Here is a 21,245-nt window from a genome sequence, read left to right as displayed (position 1 = left end):
AATTGGAGTTTGTAGAACACCTTACCCAACGAAGTCATGAGAAAAAAGGACATGGGCGGGGTCGCTGAGGCCTAAGTCACATTTGCTCTACGGTGAGGATACAGCGGCCGTACACCCTGTGAATTGACAGAAACGTGTGGCGGCCGCAGAGTTTCTACGGTGGCCTCAGGATGGCCCTATGCCGTTTGGCTATCTTTTACAGGCCGTAGGGGTCGCCGTGGAATTATAACACGGAGTTATAACTTTTTCATTTCTACGTTCGCCGTAGCAATTCGACAAGCCGAAAAAAAAAAAAAAACTGGTTAAAAAAAAAATTAAAAAAAATTAACCCACTCATTACCGTCCGTCTGGCCACACGTTCGCCTTAGGACCCCCTGCGGTCGCCTTGCAGGCACCTTGAGGCTACCTTGCGTCTCCCTTGAAAATTCTATGGCAGCCGCAGGGACGCCCTAAGGTCACCGTACGACATTAAATCAAAGACCGTACGGCACCACCACGTTTTCGGTCTCCACAATTTCTAAATACCCTGTGCGGCTCCCCGAAAAATAAATACATATGTGACTATTACATTGAGTGACCGTGGAAATACTGCGACCACCGTATAATTGCTAGTGGCCGTAGATTTTGGAGACCCCACGTCCGCCGTGGCAAATGTGACTTAGGCCGAAGTAGCAAATTTGATTGGTCGAGATCATGTAAAATGCCACAATATTTTGTCCAAGTACTGCTAAATGAAAGGATTTTGAAAGTGCTCAAGTATACAATTCAATCGAAGTAAAATAAAGATTTTAAAGGTTGTATGAAAATTTTTTTGGAGGTTTACTGATGTTAATGCAGCATCCGTTATACCACCTTATTTAACAAGTTACATTAGTTATTTGTACCTATCATATGTGTCCTTTATGACGTCCTTAAAAACAATATGCTTCCTGTTTGGAATGATTTTCAATTCTGTTTGACTGCCAGATAGGTCGAGAGTAAAAAAAAAAAAAATAATCTCCCTCCTCTCTGTGCATGCACGATCAGGACAAATTCAGAAGCAAAGCACTGCGAAACGACAGACCATTTGTTTTCCGATTCATGTTTGTGTTCCAAATATAACATTCAATTGAAATTAAGTTGTTCCTCGACCATAAACCGACATTTGTGGACCGACAGACAGACAGACAGAGTGAACCAACTGTGTAACCCTGATTTTCGCTTCGCGTACACGGGGTAATTATTAAATGTACATGCCGAAACTCTCATCATAAGCAAAAATGATCGAAGTTATACAAATTAATATCTTAGCTTCAACGCAAGGATGCAGTCAAACCTTGCTCTTCCAAGTGTCTCGCTCCTGTAAAGGACAAAAAAAACTCAAGGGGATGAAGTGGCTTTTTCTATAAACATAAAAGGAATGGTTTGGGGTTGTGTGGTCTGAGTACTGACCTTCACTGTTTGTAAAAGCATTTCTTCGGATTTATAACAAACTAAGAACTGCAAGCTCAACATGTAGTGTGTTTAAATATTTTTCTTAGTTAATTAAGTATCTGTGTGAGACAAGCAATGAAATGCACAAAACTTCTTTCCCTTTATTGAAGTAACAAAAACATATGAAACTGACTGATCATAAATGAAATGCACAAATGTTCTTTCTTTTACATTAAACTGTCCAGGACAACAATGCCATAACGCTTTTTGCACTTCCTTTCTTCCAATTGTTTTAGGTTGCCTCTGAGTCCGAGTGCTGCTTCAGTGAACAACTGCGAGAAAGCTCCCTCAAGGAACGCGTTGACCCTCAAAGCCTGATTTCTACATCGCCTGAAGCTTTGGTCAGTGAAAGCAACCCTTTGAAAATTGTAATTCAATGCCCATCTACATGTTATGTATAAACCCCTGAACCCACACCTCCGCGCTGCAATGACAATTATCAACATTCTCTTTAACTCGCTTTTTCTCTCTCCAACCTTTTTTTTCTTTAATTCCTCCCTCATGTGCACCATTTATGCAATTATGTGCACCTTTATTTTTTACCATTTATGCAATCCCATTTCCTATCCACTTCCTTTAATTATTTACTTTTTCCCCTATTTTATTACCTTCCTCCCCAACACCAACATAATACTTGCAAAATGATGTTCGCTTCTCATCCACTCCCTTTTCATTATCATGAAATGCAAACTCCGACGACTATTACTACTACTACTACTACTACTACTACTACTACTACTACTACTACTACTACTACTACTACTACTACTACTACTACTACTACTACTACTACTACTACTACTACTACTACTACTACTACTACTACTACTACTACTACTACTACTACTACTACTACTACTACTACTACTACTACTACTACTACTACTACTACTACTACTACTACTACTACTTCTTCTTCTTCTTCTTTAACTGTCCCAATGATGTCTACCTTCTTGTGTTATTCGCTGGGAATAGCCGAGAGGTGTGCACACTCACCTCTCGGCTGTCTAGCCTAGATTCGTCTCCTGACTCGGCTATATACAGTTACTGTCATCTTGGTGTTTTTCAGGCAGGGTGATTCATCAATATGTGCCATCCCTCACATGGACGTTAAACTGGGCATCCCATCTGCTGGCATTAGTTGGTAAATGTTAAAGATCCCAGGGTGTCCTTCGTTAAGAGTAGGCGAGTTATCGCTGACACCATGAACAACTACAAATTCCTGCCACAACCTGCAGAGGGCACTGCATCAGCGGCACAATCATGCCCTCAACAAATGATGCTATCCCCAAGCCTTGTGTGCATCCAATATAATAATAATAATATGATTTGCTGAGGAATGTTTTTGGTCCAAGTCTTTCACAAATCATCTGGGCAGACCTGACCTGACGTCCAACTGACGGTGGCAGGAATTTTGAATTTGTTTGGGGTTCCAGCGATAACTTGTCTTCTTTTTGTAAGACTCCATGAGAGACTTGCGTCCACCAGCTACTGCTAGCAGACTGATCACCCAGCTCAATGTACATGCGAGACATGGCTCGCATTGCGATGTAATGCCCTGCATCTAAAGCACCAATCTGGCAGTTTATAGTCGGGTCAGGAATCGAACCCATACGACGGTACATATCTCACTGATAACGGCTCTGCAGCATCATGTTGGATCGGGAGTTCTACTGCTTGCTTCATTCTATTTCCTTTTTCCTGTCTTGACTTCTCACTGAAATAGTTTTGTCGAGTTTTCTGTTTCGTGACAGCAGAGGCAATAGGAGCGGAGCTGAATGTCTGCAAAAACCTCTTGTTGCTCCAGGTCATGCAGTAGGTGGAATCGAATCTCTTAACCGTGAATAATACTTTCAATGGTGGGTTAAACTTTTTTGTAAAATGTAATTTAACATTTGGTGAGACTCGACATTCATATGTGGATCACGAAGTGCTTCAGCTCCTTCACGCATTCCTTTCATTTCGGCAATGACCGAAACATTGAATAACTATAACTGCCTCTTTCAGTCTGCCTCTTTAAATGGTTTTTCATCCAAACTTTTTCCTTTCATAGACATTGTTATTTTTAATCACACAGGCTGTAATTATAGCCAATAATGGGCATTTTCAATGCGTTTCGTTTCGAGTAGCATACCCCTCATAATGCACATTTTCATTCTCAAATCGCACAATCTCACATTATACCCAGAGCGAAACTGAAGGAGATAACTGAAGCAGTCTGGACAACCATGATACCTGTCAGTTATAACTGTCATTCTCTGATTGAAGTATAATGGATATTCTCAGTTTATCAGTTACATCTGGATGAAGCTTAAGGCTTTTTTGCCTCAACTTGGTGTCAACTGTTGTTTTGCTGCTATAAATAAATAATTAAAAAAAGCTTTAAGGTAGAAATAGGACTGTCCAAAACTGTTATTGACACATATTTTTGGAAATCCATCTGACCATTGCACACTGTCCCTTTTAGGTTGTGCTCTTTGTTAATGCCCTGTGGAGATCTCTTCCTCTTGCTCAGTCCTCTAGCATTGTTTTACACAGCTACCTAAATTTACCCTGCCCCCAGCTTCCTCTGCAGAGGCCTCACGGATTGCTTACTATCCCAACAAGCCTTCTCAGGCTCCATGTATGCTTTCCACCCACTTCCTGTAAATCGAGGTGCTGTGGAAAATAAACCCCTCGACTCTTCGCAAATTGAAGCTCCGCTGCGCTCCAGACCTGTCTTCCGTTTCAATTTGCTTTGATGTTTAAATGTTTTCTTCTTCAATGTAACTTCAATCATACATTGCCATGTTTGCTTGAAGAAATAGTAATTGACAAAGCAGCAAAACCCACAATATGATAGCCTGTTATTCGATGCAACCAAAGCGCGTGCACAAACTGGCATTTTGAGGAAGTCGCATGAAACTTCTACCTCTCTTAAGTAGTCCGTTTTGCTCAGTAAGATATAAGAGTGGGAAATACTGCTTTTACTGTATCCATAAGTTTTTTTTTTTCTAAAAATCATTAGTGCATTTTGCATCATTATGGCCTGCCAATCACCTCGACTGCCTTATATGGCTTGGACCCACTTTCCAGCTATCCAGAGTGATGAAGATGGGAACAGCTCGGAGCACGAAGTTGGGGGGAGGTGCGTGTGAAGGAAGTACTGTGAGATAACCCTTTCCCATTGACAGCCTCTTCCTGTTGTTTACATCCAATGTGAAAACGTTTGCACATATCGCAGTCTGCATATCCTTTAGCATTCGCTTCCGTGCCAAGGCAGTACATCACCAATGATAGGTGTTCATCAAATAAACATTTGAATACAATCCTATGCTTGATCTCAAGATTAGAGAAACTTTGATTTATTTGACACTTTTCTGCCTTTCTTTTACTCGACTGTGCATGTTATATCAGTAACACGAAAATATTACCTCCTGTATTATAATGCGTTTTGGATTCCTAAGAATATGTAAAAAACTTGATTCTTTAATTGAGTTGAGATTTCTTTTGAACTTCCAGAAAACGATTTCTTGCATTTCTTTCAAGCAGAATCACAAGCTGTAATAGTACGAGTCCAATTGAAATGGTAACTCAAACCAGTATGGTGAGTTGCACAGTGCATCCAAACATTGAGAAGTGGAAAAGCACCTCTTCTTAGCAGAGCAGGTGCTCGATGACAGCTCTATCAGAGCAAAGCCAGGTTGCAGCAAGAAATAGAGCTACTTCTGCTAAAATTGAAGGTTTTCTTCTTCTTCTTTTTTGTCCTGCTCATAAGCAGCAGCCTATCTTTGCCTGCTACCTCCACCTGCTCCTCTTCTGCAACCCGATTCTATGCCTCTGTGACCATCACAATTCCACCTCTGGCCTTTGTTGCACGACATAACAGTTACTTCCGCCTATTGTCTCTCGCTGCCTTTCCTTCCCTCGAGTGTGTTTATAGCGACTCGGTGAGTTCGCTTTGTCGCTCAGTCTGTATGCAGTGTCTGCAAACCATGGTGGCTTTATAGGAGATAGCTCTCAGCAAAAGGTTTTCGCAGACTTTGTTCTTGTGCCTAGTGGTGTAGTCATGGAAATCAAATAGAAAAACAACATATACAAGCATTGTCTGTTGCTTCATTGGTATGTGTCCTCGTGTATGTTTGTTTGTTTTTTTCGATATATGCACAGGCTTTAGTTGTTGAGCCATAAAACGAACTTCATCTTTTGATGAATGCTAGTAAAAACAATCTGACGTTCTTATGGGTTGATCAACTCTCATGCATGCATTTGTAATCAAATTATTCAGTCGTTACATTTAACTGTCCCAATATACTTTTACATAGTGATGATCTTGAGAGTAGCGTGTTGAAACTGAACTTTGCATGGTGTAATTTTAAGTAGAACAAGGTGAGGCAAGAAGGCATAACTCTCATTTAACCTCCTTGATCCCATTGGTTACATGTTCAGTGTTTTGAATGGCACACTTAATGCTCTGACTGGCAATAGGGTGTGCAATCTATACTAACAAGTGTGTGTGTGTGTGTGTGTGGGTGTGTGTGGGTGTGTGTGTGTGTGTGTGTGTGTGTGTGTGTGTGTGTGTGTGTGTGTGTGTGTGTGTGTGTGTGTGTGTGTGTGTGTGTGTGTGTGTGTGTGTGTGTGTGTGTATATATATATATATATATATATATATATATATATATATATATATATATATATATATATATATATATATATATATATATATATATATATATATATGTCTCCTCCATAACTCCAAAACCATGAAACCTATCAGCCTGAAACTTTTCATGCATATTAAGAAAACTTCAAGGAAGTGCACGAGTGAAAATTGGGTGTTTGAATAAATTAAAACAACCCTTATTGAGATAATTAATGGCCTTATTTCATTATATCCTGTATCAGGCATATCCTCGGCCACCGCTCTTCTGGGGTCTTAAGGCGTATCCTAGGTTAACTCACTGGATTCTGAAGCCGCCATGTTTTTCGACCTGCTCAACCATGCCTTGACTTGGAACAGGCCGCAACGGTTTATTAATGATATAGTTTTTTTTCACTTTCCTCACTCATATTATTGAATGCATGTTCATCATCGTTACGAATTGCTGGGTATATTGAAATGCTTATAAATGCCTGGAGACGCCAGCATTCGTGCCTTTATTTCATTTTAGCACATGCCATAACCTTGAGAATCTCTTAAATTTAGCTGAATTACAAAATTTAAGCTCCAGATTTGAACTTAGCAGCAGTTCACACTGCTAGGAAAAAGTGTTCATTTGTCCAATTTGAACATATTTGACATTTTAGGCGTCTCCGGGAGGTGTATGTTTAATATAACGGTTCGTTTATGCTATTGCTTGCCAAACGAGCCGTTCCTTATCAACCGTTTTGTTTAAGTGCTTCCTTGAGTGCTTAAGCTACTTGGCGAGTGCTCTCCAAGCCGCTTGATTGTTCGTTTTTGTAAAAGTACCCGTTCTTTCAATGTAACACATCGATTGGACATACGTTTCTGCCTTTGTTGGGCCTCACAGTGCCGTGCGGTGGTTGCCTCGGGAGGTATTGAAATGAATGAGGGAGAGAAAGGCCTTTGATGAATTCGGCTTTAATTCGCTTGATTGAAGCCATCTCTACAAACACAAAGAAAAAGGTACATCAACAATCGATTACAGCGAAGTATAATGATAATTAATCAGCAAACACACAGAGCTAGGTACACTCTCAACTCTCACCGTTTAAGCCTCAGTGAGCTACTCCAGTTAACGACAAGGCCCGTGGGACCATCCTTTCGTCAGAGCAGTTTGGCAGTCATTGCTTCACAAGCCAGCCACACGTCACGTGGTGTGGCTTTGTCTTCTGCTTCTTTAATTTCACCACATTCTCCCCATCTTTAAAATTTAACTCAATGTTCAGCTTATACATCTTGATTTCTTTAAAGCTATAGACTATAGAAACATACATTTCAAGCAGTGAGAATTATTATGGGCATAATAATGTGGTAGGCAAGTTATCATGGGATACCGATATTCCTCCTTTTACAGATCGAGTCGTCGAGGAGCTATTATCGGTCACCCTGAATTTGTAATCGCCCTCTCCGAGAGTAAATGGTGGTTTCACTCGAGGAAGATTTCGGAACCCCTTGAGAAGCCCCGGTTCATGTCGGGGATGACTCCACGTTCGCTCTCGGGTAATATGTTTTAGCTTTGTCTGCATCAAGCCCGACATTACCCTTTTCGGGTGGAGAAGTACCAGAAGGAGAAGCACCTGAGGGAGATGCACCAGCGGGAGCCAGATGGCGAACCGACACAGTGGTCTCCCTACCATCAGGAAGTCTAACATGAGCATACTCAGGATTAATATCGATGAGTTCGACCTTATCCACCATTGGTTCATACTTGCTTTGTCGTACCGGACGCTTCATGAACACAGTACCAGGATAAGTTAGCCAGTTGGGCACCGATTGACCGCTGGTGTGTCGTCGTTGGTGGGTAAACATTCGTTCATGTGGAGTAGTATTGATGGACATACAGAGCAAAGAGCGTATGGAATTCAGGGCATCGGGGAGGATAATCTCCCACTGCTCAATCCCCAGTCCTCTCGATTTCAGCGCCAGGGTTACAGCTTTCCAAATAACTCCGTTATACCGTTCCACCAGTCCATTACCTTATGGGTTGTAACTCGTCGTTCGACGAGTTGCAATGCCGTGTTCATGTAGGAACTGTTTGAGTTCATACGACATGAAACACGGACCTCTGTCAGAATGTATGTACGATGGTTTCCCAAACATGGCAAAGAGTTCAGAGAGACATTTCACGATGGTGCTAGAGGTCATATCCGAACACGGGAATGCAAACGGGAACCTTGAGTATTCATCAACAACAGTGAGTCTTCTTGTTCTTCTTTCGGCTGCTCCCGTTAGGGGTCGCCACAGCGGATCAACCGTCTCCATTTTGCTCTATCCTCCACATCTTCCATTGACTCTCCAACCACCCACATGTCCGCCCTCACCGCATCCATGAACCTCTTCTTTGGCCTTCCTCTCCTCCTCCTGCCTGGCGGCTCCATCTTCAGCATCCTTCTCCCAATATACTCCGCTTCCCTCCTGTGTACATGTCCAAACCATCTCAATCTCGCCTCTCTCACTTTGTCTCCAAACCATCTTACCTGCGCAGTCCCTCTAATATACTCATTCCTTATCCTGTCCATCCTCGTCACTCCCAACGAGAATCGCAGCATCTTTAACTCTGCCACCTCCAGCTCCGCTTCCTGTCTTTTTGTCAGCACCACCGCCTCCAAACCATACAACATAGCTGGTCTCACTACTGTCTTATATACTTTCCCCTTAACTCTTGCAGCTACCCTTCTGTCACAAATCACTCCTGCAACTCTTCTCCACCCACTCCATCCTGCCTGCACTCTCTTTTTCACTTCTCTCCCACACTCTCCGTTACTTTTTCACTTCTCTCCCATACTCTCGTCAACAACAGTGAGTATGTATCTGTTATTTGTCTCAGTCGGCAAGGGCCCTTTGAAGTCGATATTTAGTCTCTCGAAGGGTGAAGTAGCCTTGATCAACTTGCCTGGAGCTGCGCCATAGAATCTGGGTTTTAGTTCAGCACAAACAGGGCAAGAAGCACTCATTTGTTTAATATCGTTTTTGTAAAAGTACCCGTTCTTTCAATGTAACACATCGATTGGACATACGTTTCCGCCTTTGTTGGGCCCCACAGTTCCGTGCGATGGTGCCTTGGGAGGTGTCTCATCTGCTGAAAATGTGGAATTTCATTTTTACAGGACATCGTTTTGTTTAACATTTTGTGTGATATGCTATGAAAATGCACCCCTCACTTCGACATATATATATATATATATATATATATATATATATATATATATATATATATATATATATATATATATATATATATATATATATATATATATATATATATATATATATATATATATATATATATATATATATATATATATATATATATATATATGTTGTGACGTCCACGGGACTTGACCAGTCCCGCTAACGTAGAATGAGCCGAAACGATGGAGGCGGTTTATTTATTTATAACCCAAAGATGGCGCTTCTAATCGCTCTACTGTAAACGGGACGAGGAAGGTGGCACGAGTCGCTTTTCACTGAGTTGATAACGTTTATTTCTCTAACCAGAAATAACAAGACTCGGCAAGAAGAGGGATCCGGGGCGATTCGACGGGATGGTGGTGTGGGTTCGGGCGTGGGGAAAACACAAACAATTCCAATGGATATACCAATCTCAAACCCTCTAAGGCGCCAGGTACACACACACACACACACTCACACACACACACACACACACACACACACACACACACACACACACACACACACACACACACACACACACACACACACACACACACACACACAACGTAGCTGGTCCTGGTGGTCAGGCTGGCCCGTGGTGTAAACGCAACAGTCCCTGGATTGGCGTCGGATGAGCTGGCATTGTGCTCGGCAGCGGCAGGAGACACCGTGGTACTGTCGACCTCCTTGTGTCGGCGCAAGTCCGCTCACAGCCGCCAGGGAGCCAGTTCTGGCGCCAAGTTGCGAGCAGGAGAGGGAGGCAGGTCCGCCCGCTGTTCGACCCCATGCTCCAAGCCAGCAGAACCCCAGAGCCAACCAAGGTGAGGCACGAGGCACAGCAAGGCCACAAGACACGATCAATTCAGGATCGAATCAGCCCAACAAACAGCACGCTCCCAGCACAACAGCCTCCACCAAAACCGTTTTTCTGTCCCGATCTTCTTCCTCCTCCTTTTTCCCCGAACAGAGCCTTTTTATCCTCGAGTCCTCGTCACTTCCAATCGAGCCGTTTTATTGGCCCTCTGCCGTCGCCTTCCCCCAATCGTGATCACGGGGCGGAGCCATCCGCAGCACTGTCCTGTGACGTCACGGCAAGCCTCCAGGGAATACTAAAAGGGGTTTACGCAGACACACTTACCCTATCCCTATCCCTATCTAATTACGTGACAATTATCATTTCCCCCTTGAAGAAATGGACATTTACTAGACAACTTATCACCACTGAATTGCTACTTATTACATCGAGATCCTGGTACACTCGAACAGCATGGCATACCTAATTAAACATCCTAATTACCCTTTGAATGCAGACTCCCCCTCAAACGTAACAATATATATATATATATATATATATATATATATATATATATATATATATATATATATATATATATATATATATATATATATATATATATTTTGTATACACTGTCAAGGCTCATTTGAGAGCGAACACCCAGAACATATAACAAGGCAAGCAGGAGACGGGGGGGGGGGGGGAAACAGCGTGGAATAGAGACATGAGATCTGTGGAAGTTAGAGGGATGAGTTTGGGTACGCAGGGTAAACTAGATATCGACACGACAAGGACTTTCAGGAAGGAAAGCAGGGAATTTGAAGGAGGTGGGTTTAGGGCGAATTCGCGGGGGTAGAAAAGATCGTGGTTTTGGATGGAGTAAAATATGAGATGGTGGTGAACAGCTGTTTTGAACATGTGGAGGGAAGAGTGGGATTGAGGAGAGTGTGGGAGTTTGTTCCAAAGGTGGGAAAAAAGGAATGAAAGAGTGAAGGTGAGCAGTGATTCTTGATTTTGGTAGTTTTACCAGAAGGGTAAAAGTTCATGGACCTTGAGCACCTGGCGGAAATATGAGGGGGAGTTATCTCGGACAGAGCAGGGGGGAGGGGGGGCAAGCGGGAGTGGAGACGGTAGAAGACAGAAAGACCACCGACCTGCCTGCGGTAAGAGAGTGAGAGACCCAAAGGCTCAGCCTCATCGCAGGAGGTACCAATGATCCTAAATGCCTTGGTTTCCACAGCGTGAATCTGAGAAAGGTGAGAGGCAGAAGCACAAGCCCACAGGGGAGAGCAGTACTCTATCAGGCTGTGGATGAAAGCTTTGTATGTGGTGAAGCCTGCATCCTCCTCCAGGATCTGGAAGACCCAAACTTCTCTCATCCGCTCCCAGAAACCTGCATCATCCTCCAGGATCTGGTAAACCTAAAGTTCTCTCATCCACTCCCAGAAACCTGCATCGTCCTCCAGGATCTGGTAGACCTAGAGTTCTCTCATTCACTCCCGGAAGCTTACATCCTCATCCAGGTTCTGGGAGACCTTAAGTTTTCTCATCCACTCCCAGAAGCCTGCATCCTCCTCCAGGATCTGGTAGACCTAAATTTCTCTCATCCGATGTCTTGTCAGCTAAGAGTTTCTGCAGCAGCTGGAGTTCTTGAATCAGTAAAGGCTGTGGTTGTGGTTCCGGTCCAAATTCTGACTCGTCATCACCACTCGCATGCTCAGCCATAGAAAGAAACAAGGACTCCGCCAAATCTGTTTCTTGATTTGCCTCTTTGCAAGTGTTCATTTCAATCAGATTCCTTACAAAGCTCATCTTTCTCATTCATCTCATTCTTGCCTCCAATCCAATAAATATCATCCAATGGTTCACTCCCCACAAAACATTCCTCAACTTTAAACTCCCTCTCAAGTGGCACAATCTCTGGATCATCCTTCTCAACCCCTGGATTGAAAGAAGACTGACAAAGTCCTTCATAAAGTTCAGCATGGGTTTCATTGCCAACAAATCCAGTATTTGCCAATTCACCTTCGTCATGCAGTTCATCCACCTGTTTCTCCTCAATATCCCTTGCTGAAGAATCTATGGGACTGACATCTGGAAGGAATTCCAGGGGTATATCAGCAACTGCAAGTTCTTCCAATGAAAAATGCTGAGCATCATCTTCATCACCAGAATCCTCTACATTCGCATCATGTGGGGGCACCCTCTCTTCAAAGCTTGCACTTGACTCACTTTGGTTCATTTCAAGATGAGCGTCTTGCTCAACCAACAGGAAGCCACAGCTGTTGCAACTCTCCTCCTCAACACATTTATCTTGGGATTGTTCCAATCCTGCCTCAACAAAACAAACTTCAGGACTTGCCTCCCTGAAAGTGCCAAGTTCAGGAAGCAATGCTTCAGGAAGATCACTTTCCTTCCACAGCAGCTTCGCAACTTCAACGTCATTTTCCTTCACAGTTGCCAATGCGTCACCCCTACCATACAATCATCAAAAAACATTTCTGTAGATCCACTCTCAACAACAACTGGACCATCTCCATTACAACAGCGAGATGCACCAGACTCATCATAACCTTCCGCCTTGGCATCACTTCCACAAGATTCATAAACAGTTAGTAATTGGGCTTCACAACTATTATCTGGATCTGAACTCTGGGATTGGTTCTGCAAATTCATTTCAAAAACATCACTTTCCCTCTTGTCCATTTGACAAGCATCCAGCTCTTCCCCTTGAGGTCCGTCTGTGCCTCTTAAACCGCCTTGCACTTTTTCAAATTGGGCAGTTCTCTCTCTCCAGAGTCCACATCAGCAAGTTCACTTTCGGTCTTCTCAAGATCAGCCGCTTGTTTGGTACTTGGTATGTCAATGTTATTGTCGCTGTCTTCCACTATATGCTCTGCAAAGGGTTCAAACATTGGCTCTGCCAAATCTGCTCGACCCTTTTCAGCAACATCCCCAATGCCAAAGTGCAGCAAGCCCAGTCCAACTTCACCATTGGCTTTGTACGAGTCAGTCAGCCCAAGCATGGTCTCAACAGAACGATCCACGTCACCTTTGAGATTAACAGAAACTTTTGCCTCTCCCTTGATGGTATTGTTCCAAGTGTTCAGCCACCCCTTTAACATCTCATTCATCCTTTCCCCAGTCCATTGTGGCTCCTTCAAGCCTTTATCAACTAACACCTGCTCTTGTTCTTTTACATGGGTTTCCAGCTCTTTCACCAAACCGCCGCCCTGGCGTTTACAAAATCCCAATTCCTCCTCCCGCCATTGCATTATGGCATCCACACAAGCACGATGGCCCTCCAGATCCTCATTTACTTTGTAAATTCTTTGATTTATTAACCCAATTTCTTCTTCCATCTTTTCCGCCATTTAACCAGCCTGGGTTTTACCCACTTCTATTTTCAATGCCATTTCTTCCCATTTTAGCTCAAATTCAGTCTCCAATTTGTCTCCATTTCATTCCTTTGTTCATCAATTTCGCCCTCCATCTTACGAAAATTCACCAAATGTCCGTCCGTCCGTCCGTCTGTCTGTTCCCATGTACCGCAAAAACGGCTGAACCGATCGCAACCATTTTTTGGGTGTGTAATCCCAGGACCCCTTGGAGTAAAATAGGCATAACATGACCTTCTTGACGGCTCCCGTAGGGAGTGGGTGCTTCTAGTTCCACCATTCTGTCATTCTAATGCCATTTCTTTCTCCATCTCCCCCATTTTACTTCTTTGTTCATCAATTTCAATTTGCAATCGTTCATTCCTTTCCCCTATTCCATCAATTCGTGCCCCCAGTTCCTGTGTTATTCCCTTCTTAATCTCGTTCATTTCTTCACTCATTCCCTTCATGTGACTCTCCATTCCATTAATTTGTCCTTTAGATTCTTTCGCTTGTTCCTTCATTTGTTCATTCATTTTTCATATGCCATCCCGATATTCACTCATTTGTCTCATCATTTTATTGCTGTGTTTACTCTTTTGTTCCCTATGCTACCTCTGCCACCGAAGGTGAAGGAGGTTATGTTTTCACCCCTTTCTGTCTGTTTGTCTGTGTACAGGATATCTTAAAAAGTTGTGGACGGATCCGGATGAAATTTTGTGGACAGGTTCAGGGTGTGACGAGGACGAACTGATTAGATGTTGGTGAAGATCCGGATCCGGACCCGGATCCGGACCCGGATCCGACGAGTAGAATTTTAAAGTGATTCTTCACCATTGAGAGATAGGGCCAAAAACAATATATAGAATGATATTTCAAAAATGTATTGTGCCCGATATGTTCTCATGGATCAGGCATTGTGCAGTGGAGGTATGTGCTCTACCGAGTGCCCTTCTAGTTCCAGATGTGACCATGCACTAGTTCCCTAACTCGTCCCATAAATTATTTTATCATAGCCTGGAGAATCATCGCATCAGCTTCCTGGCTCGATGGCTCAGGAATGGGGGAGGTTCCTACCCTATCGTCATCACCCGGCTCTATCCCTGGCTGACTTCCTTCATAATCACTATCTTCCCACAAACGTCATCTCGTGCACGTCCGCCATTTTCTGCGCGCATTCAATCTCCTCAAAAAAATGTTTTATTTCCCTTAAATTTCTAAGCGTTCTTTTCTTCCGACACCAATTAATGATACAATTTGTACCTTGGTCACGACAACCCCCTCTCCCTCGATGGTAGAGGTGATTGTTTAGAAATTTAGATTCTCAATATACATACATTTCTTTTTTTTTTTGAAGCTTAGCTCACTCCAATACCAAATGTCGTGGTCCCGATGGATTCCAAAATCGTACTCTCTATCAACAGATGTTGATAAGCGTTCAAATCGCACTACTTCACACCAGTTGTCGCGGCCCGGGGGGGGGGGGGAGGGGTTAAGTTAATTCCCCCTACCCAATTGTCGTAGACGGGCGGTTAACACCGACCTAACCGGGTCGGAGAGCCAAATGATTTCCCTTCGAAGTAAACACCCGAGTTCCTTAAAGATTATAGCATGTGCGGGACGGGGTGGCAAGGGCACGTAGCAGACGGAGTTGTCCTCACAGTCAACGGAGGAAGGCTGACCGCATGGACAATGACCACCAAATGCTCCCCATGCTGGAATCACTTCATCACATCCATTTAAATGTCCAAACTCATAACTTTACAATTCTTCTTGATGGGAGTCTCAGCTAGAAAACTTGAGGGTCGTTTACAACTCATGATGAAGGGGTTTGGGAGACTTTGGCATAAAAATACTATCACTGAAGGTCAGACGATGATACCTTTCATGAGTACAGTGCAGACTGCATTTGACTGAGGGTAAGAGAAGTGGTGCACTGTACATCATACCTCCATTCCCCAAGCACCGTCACAAAATTTAATTACGAGGTGTAAATAAAAAATTGTTCTGTACTTTGTCGAAGGTGTTAAGTCGAAAAAAATGTAGATCGAATTAGTGTAAATAGAGAACGACCTGTATATATACCAGACCCAATCACACCTCTCACCTGCAATTGGAAGGAATAACCAATCAGCTCTCACTTAATCAATTACCCACAGGTAGCTAGGATATCAATAAATTAACCCCCATGCTCTTTCAGCCAAAGAAAGCTGCATAAAGCAAGAAAAGCAACACAAGGTAAGCCCTTTGCTGTTTGGGGCTTTTGAGGAGGAGGAGGAGGAGGTGGTGGTGGTGGTGGTGGTGAGGGGGGGGTTAGAATTGAGGACATTGGGTTGGGAGGGAGTTTGAGGACATTGGGTTGGGAGGGAGTTTGAGGATATTGGGTTGGGAGGGAGTTTGAGGATATTGGGTTGGGAGGGAGTTTGAGGATTTGAAGAAAGAGGGAGGGGAGCACAGAGTTTGGGTGTGGTGGTAGGGGGCAGAGAGAGGTCAGAGTTGGGAGGGGGTTGAGGACATGGGATTGTGTTTGTGTTTGTGTGTTTGTGTGTTTGTGTGTTTGTGTGTTTGTGTGTTTGTGTGTGTGTGTGTGTGTGTGTGTGTGTGTGTGTGTGTGTGTGTGTGTGTGTGTGTGTGTGTGTGTGTGTGTGTGTGTGTGTGTGTGTGTGTGTGTGTGTGTGTGTGTGTGTGTGTGTGTGTGTGTTTGTGTGTTTGTGTGTTTGTGTGGTGGTGGTGGGTTTAGGACCTGAAGTCCCATTTTACATGATGCAGAATTTCCATGGGTCTATGATAGTCCCGTTGTGTCTTTTGTGGTCCTCTGGGTCCTTTGCATATTTTAGGTATTCAGGGTCCTCAGGGTCTTTTTGGTATTCGGGGTCTTTTGGGTGTTTTGTTTCTTCGGGGTCTTTCGGGTCTTTTGGATCCTTGGGGTCTTTTGGGTGTTTTGGTTCTCCGGGGTCTTTCGGGTCTTTTGGATCCTTGGGGTCTTTTGTGTCTTGTGGGTCTTCAGGGTCTTTTTGGTCTTTCAGGTCTTCGGAGTATTTTCGGTCTTTTGGGTATTTAAACATCTTCATGGTATTTCAGGTCTTTCGGGTCTTTTGGGTATTTTAGTTATTTTTGGGGTATTTTGGGTCATTGGGGTCCTTTGAGTCCATTGGGCACATTAAGTTAAGCATTTCAGGTTACAATTGTGGGTGATGTCAGGTCAGCTGTCCAACCAATGGGTGAAGAGCGGATATACATACTGTACATGTGTACATAATTCCATACACTTGCTCCATTATAAATTGATTACTTGGGAATTGTGTTTGTAAATATATGTGCTGTTCGTTATTCTGATTCGTTTATCTCAATGTAAATGCGCTGGCTCGATGATTTATTTTGTGTGCATCCATGGTGTAAGTTTGAATTTACCTAAAGTAAATTAAAGATCACAGTTGCAAGTTGCAATGGACCTCTGGTAGCTTGTACATGTCGCTGTGTTTGAGCCTGGGGAGTAACTGTTGAAATCTATCCATCCGGATTCTTTCCAACATCTTTGTTCTTTGTTCCTTTCACATTTGTTTCTAATTTATTTTTTTTTTAATTCTCTTTATTTATTCTAATTCTTGCTTTTTCTTCCCTTTCATCTCTTTTAACCTCTATTCCTCTCTTTCGTTATCTATATCTTGAAGGAGAAGTGAATTCTTGCAGAAATTTTTCTGCAAGGCTCACTTGGCTGCACCACTTGGCTGCCACTAACCTTTCCATCACCACACTTGGTGAAGTGACTGTAAAAGTTAGTTCGCATGGTGACAAGTTAAATAAATTGTTTTTAAAATTGGAAGGAATAGAGGAAAAAGGAAGAATCACTGTCATGAAAGTAATTAAATTCCAAAGAAACAAATAACTTAATTTTTTCTTGTTCTCTTTGCAGAAGTTGGGAAGTTGTGCTCCTCTGCAGGAGTTGTTGGGTAAGTTTTACATTGATTGATTTTTATGGATATTTTAGAATCACATTGTGGAAACTGCATCGTTTGATTTGGTGACCAAAGAAAATGTAATTTGTGATTTCACGGTTATATATTAAGGCTTCAGGCTTCGACTAAAAGCTCTTCCAATGAGAAGTCTATGTACTATTTCAGATTGAGTATTGAAGTGATGTGCTGATTTATGTGAACCAACTATGTACTGTACATAATTTGCACGGTTTTAACTACGAGATTTTTTGAAGTCCTCACAAAAAACATGGTGACACAATTTGACATACCATTGATTGAGAAGCACGGTGAATCTGAATGGTTGCCTCTTGCTATTCCATTATTTGTTTAATCTGCAAATTGATATAGTGTCTCTTTAAGGATTCTTCTTTCTGTACAGTCACACTGAGCCTGTCTGAAAGCTCCCTCCCTGAACCGCCAAATGTTTTGTCTTTTAAGACCTGGTTAAGCAGCCGCATGCCTGGCCATTTCCGCCACGCTGTCTTTTGACCGCGCCTGCCGCCGTTGTTGGGCCTGAGCCACTTGGGCTGTTCTTGCCCTCTGTGTCCTCGTTGACATGCCTGTGCTAAATTTGGCTGTCCACACTATCATTGTGAATTGGGGAACAATGGTTTGGCTGGCCTTTGGAGGCATCTTTAAAGCCTTGTCTTTGCTGCCTGGTAGAACGACTGTGAGGTCAACAAGCCACTCGTGAACATTCTATCCCTGCAGCAGGCTATTATTGAAAAACAAATTATTTTAATGCTCAGTTACAATTGTTGAAATATTTGTATCATGCGTTGCTTGAATATAACAAAACAAAAAAAAAAACTTACTTCAGTGAAACGTGCTCCATATAGTTGCCCATGCAACCTGATGTAGCTGTATAACGTATAATAAGATGCTTGCGCTGCAATGTTTTCTTCCCTCTTGTCTTCCTCTATTTTTTCATTTTGCAGTTCTGTCCACATGTTGTTCCACTGCCCCCACTATCAGTACATAATTATGTGTTGTCCCACTGCCCCACTATGATTTTGACAAAAAAGGTATATCGATCTATTTTCATTATTTCTAGCAAAGCAGTGCAGTATAATGAGTAGAACGGCACTAGGTCGAGCACATACCTCTGACAGGCTGAACAGTTTATTTTTGTATCCCACTGACAGGCCGGATCTGTATCCATACCTTAACCAAACTCGAATCAATTCGTCCTTGTCACATCCCCAACCAGTCCACCAAGTTTTTTTTTTTTTTTTTTTCTGAATCCATCCATAACTTTTTTGAGATATCCTGCTCGGACAAACAAACAAACAGACAGACAGGCAAGCGGGTGAAAACATAAACTCCATCCACCTTCAGTGGTGGAGTTAAAGATATTTCATTACGTCAGTTTATAATGATTTGTACAATTATTTTCATACTTACCACTTGCATTTCAGTAACAGCTTCGTTCTGGCAAGCCAAATCGGAAGTTTAATCAGAAAGTTTTAAAGACAACCAGTGGAGGACCTGGACTCAGGTTATATAATACCTTTGTAATCATCAATGGATTGGACCTGTATTCATCCTTGGTCCAAAGAATGTAGTCGGAAGAGCAATCACAGAAATAACATTGATAAGAAAAACCCAATCTGTCCTTTTTTTTTTCTTGAATGGCATTTGCGAAAAGCACAAGTCTGGTGTTGTGAGTGTGGCCAGAATAATGCATTCTAAGTTCTCGTATATCAGCCGAAGTACCAAATAGTTTCTGCTTATTGATGTCTAAAACAGTGACATTGAAATCAAAATGAGCACTCAAGGTTCACCCAATACTGCCTCATGAAAGATTTCTGATATTTGTTCCTGATGCAAATATTGGGTAGTTGACTTTTCAGATTGCCCCTGACTGTTTGTGACATAATCTTGTGATTTAATATGACGACTGTACCTTTGGTATACTTCTGTAATGCTGTATTCCTTAAATTTCCCTCTTTTTCTTTCACCCAAATCTTTCCTTATAGACTTCTGCCTTTACACTTTCACTTTCCTATCTCTTTGTTTCACCCCTTCCCTGTCTTCTCCTTATTATTCCCTTTTCCTCCCACCTTCCATATTCTGTGTTAATGAAGCTCTTGTAAAGCAGAGGAAGTGTGGGGAGGAAGAACAGGGTCATGTCATGAGCTTTGACCCTGGATTTGCTTGCATCTCACAGATTTTTGGGCAGGCCAGCGAGTGACAGTGGAAAGGGCTGGAGTGTCATCGGGGTAATTTTCAGTCATCAGGGTCAAAAGTCAGTTCGTTTCCCTGGGGGGGATTGTACCAATGCGAGTCACTCCCAATGGGTTAACAAACATCGGTTGTAAATCTTCATTTATTTATTCAGTTTGTTGCAACAAAAGTACACGTGATCTTTTAAACAGGAGTTACAAATTAGGAGTTACACGTGGGTAGCTGGATGTTCTATCTAAATCCCTGTTTGGATTAAAACCCCATGGTGTACAATCTTGATTCTGATGAGCTTTTCAACGCATGAATGATCCTTAAGCTCTTGTTTGACTATGTTGGGGGCTTTTTGCTCAAGGTTCATGTTGAAATAGTCATGCTATTGACCTGGTGATCCTTTTACCCACGTCTCAACCAAAAGCAAAGCTGTAACAATTCCCATGAAAACAAATGTCAACTGTATTTGCATCGTGCTACACTCTTATTGTCTAAAGCTGAAGATAGAAAGATTATTGATTTGTGAACATGATATATTGCATGAGAAGTGAAACAAAGTTGTGTTTATCAACATCTGATTCCAATGATTTTGGTGTTTTTTGTGTCATATCCTTTAAAATGTTTTGTTTTGTTTTTACTTGTGAAATCCACAAAGAGCAGGCAAGGTTCCTCTTCCAATTTTGCTTTCAAACTGCTGGAATAAGTACTTTAACCAGGATGTATGCATCAGAACTGTGTGAAGTAGAATTTAAGGTGTAAAGCAAGCATGACCCTTGTATGTAGAGTAATTACCTCCGCCACCGAAGGTGGATGGAGGTTTTGTTTTCTGTCTGTCTGTCTGTCTATCTGTCTGTCAGTGAGTAGGACATCTCAAAAAATTATGGACGGATACAGATGAAACTTGGTGGACAGGTTGGGTGTGTGGCAAGGACGAATTTATTTGACTTTGGTCAAATAAATTCGTTTCTGGATCTGGATCCGGAAACGAGAATTTTGAAAGTGATTCTTCACCATTGAGAGATGGAGCCAAAAACAATATATAGCATGACATCTCAAAAAGTTGTGGACGGATTATGACAAAAACAGGTAGTCGAGTTGATTAGATTTTGGTTAAGGTCCATATGCAGATCTGGCTTATCGGTGGGATACAAGACGTAAACTGTTCAGTTTGGCAGACGTATGCACTCGACTGAGTGCTGTTCCAGTGGTTTTTGTTCGTCATTGTCCCTCACCCCTCCTTCAAGGTCGAAGATGAGGGACATTAAAATGAGCTCCGTCCAACCGACCGATCATCCATCCATGTACTTTTGTGTACACGATATTTCAAAAACCGTTGAACATTTCACTTTCATATTGCAGATATCTATTTCCCATGGAATTATCTGAAACTGATGAGATCACAGCTGTGATTGGCTGAATTATATTGCCATTGCAACCATCTCAGTAACTTGGCTTGTGAATATGATATTTCAAAAAATGTTCTATATTTAGCTTTCATATTACATAGATCTATTTCTCATACCACCTAAAAGGAAGGAGACCTAGAGTATCAGTTCCTTGTGAGGGGAGGGGAAGGAAAGGGTGATAAAACATTCCCAAACAATAAC

General features: G+C 42.4%; 1 protein-coding gene and 1 pseudogene across 4 annotated transcripts in view; one reads left to right on the top strand and one right to left on the bottom strand.

The window, feature by feature from the left end:
• LOC147018659 (rho GTPase-activating protein 7-like) overlaps window positions 1-21,245 on the top strand; it is a 315,962-nt gene that overhangs the window by 116,673 nt on the left and 178,044 nt on the right. For all 4 annotated transcript variants that reach the window (XM_085898557.1, XM_085898556.1, XM_085898559.1 and 1 more), the window contains 2 exons: window positions 1,710-1,814; window positions 17,397-17,433. In XM_085898557.1, coding sequence (XP_085754683.1) covers window positions 1,710-1,814; window positions 17,397-17,433 — 142 coding nt within the window. The remainder of the gene's footprint in view (window positions 1-1,709; window positions 1,815-17,396; window positions 17,434-21,245) is intronic.
• Window positions 7,165-8,446, bottom strand: LOC147018660 (uncharacterized; annotated as a pseudogene).

The sequence above is a fragment of the Eptatretus burgeri genome, chromosome 10 (assembly GCF_056783735.1).
Source record: "Eptatretus burgeri isolate ZD-2024b chromosome 10, Ebu_testis_v1, whole genome shotgun sequence".
NCBI lineage: Eukaryota > Metazoa > Chordata > Myxini > Myxiniformes > Myxinidae > Eptatretus > Eptatretus burgeri.
The sequence above is the reverse complement of the archived record's forward strand: the minus strand, read 5'-3'. Positions and strand labels throughout refer to the sequence as shown.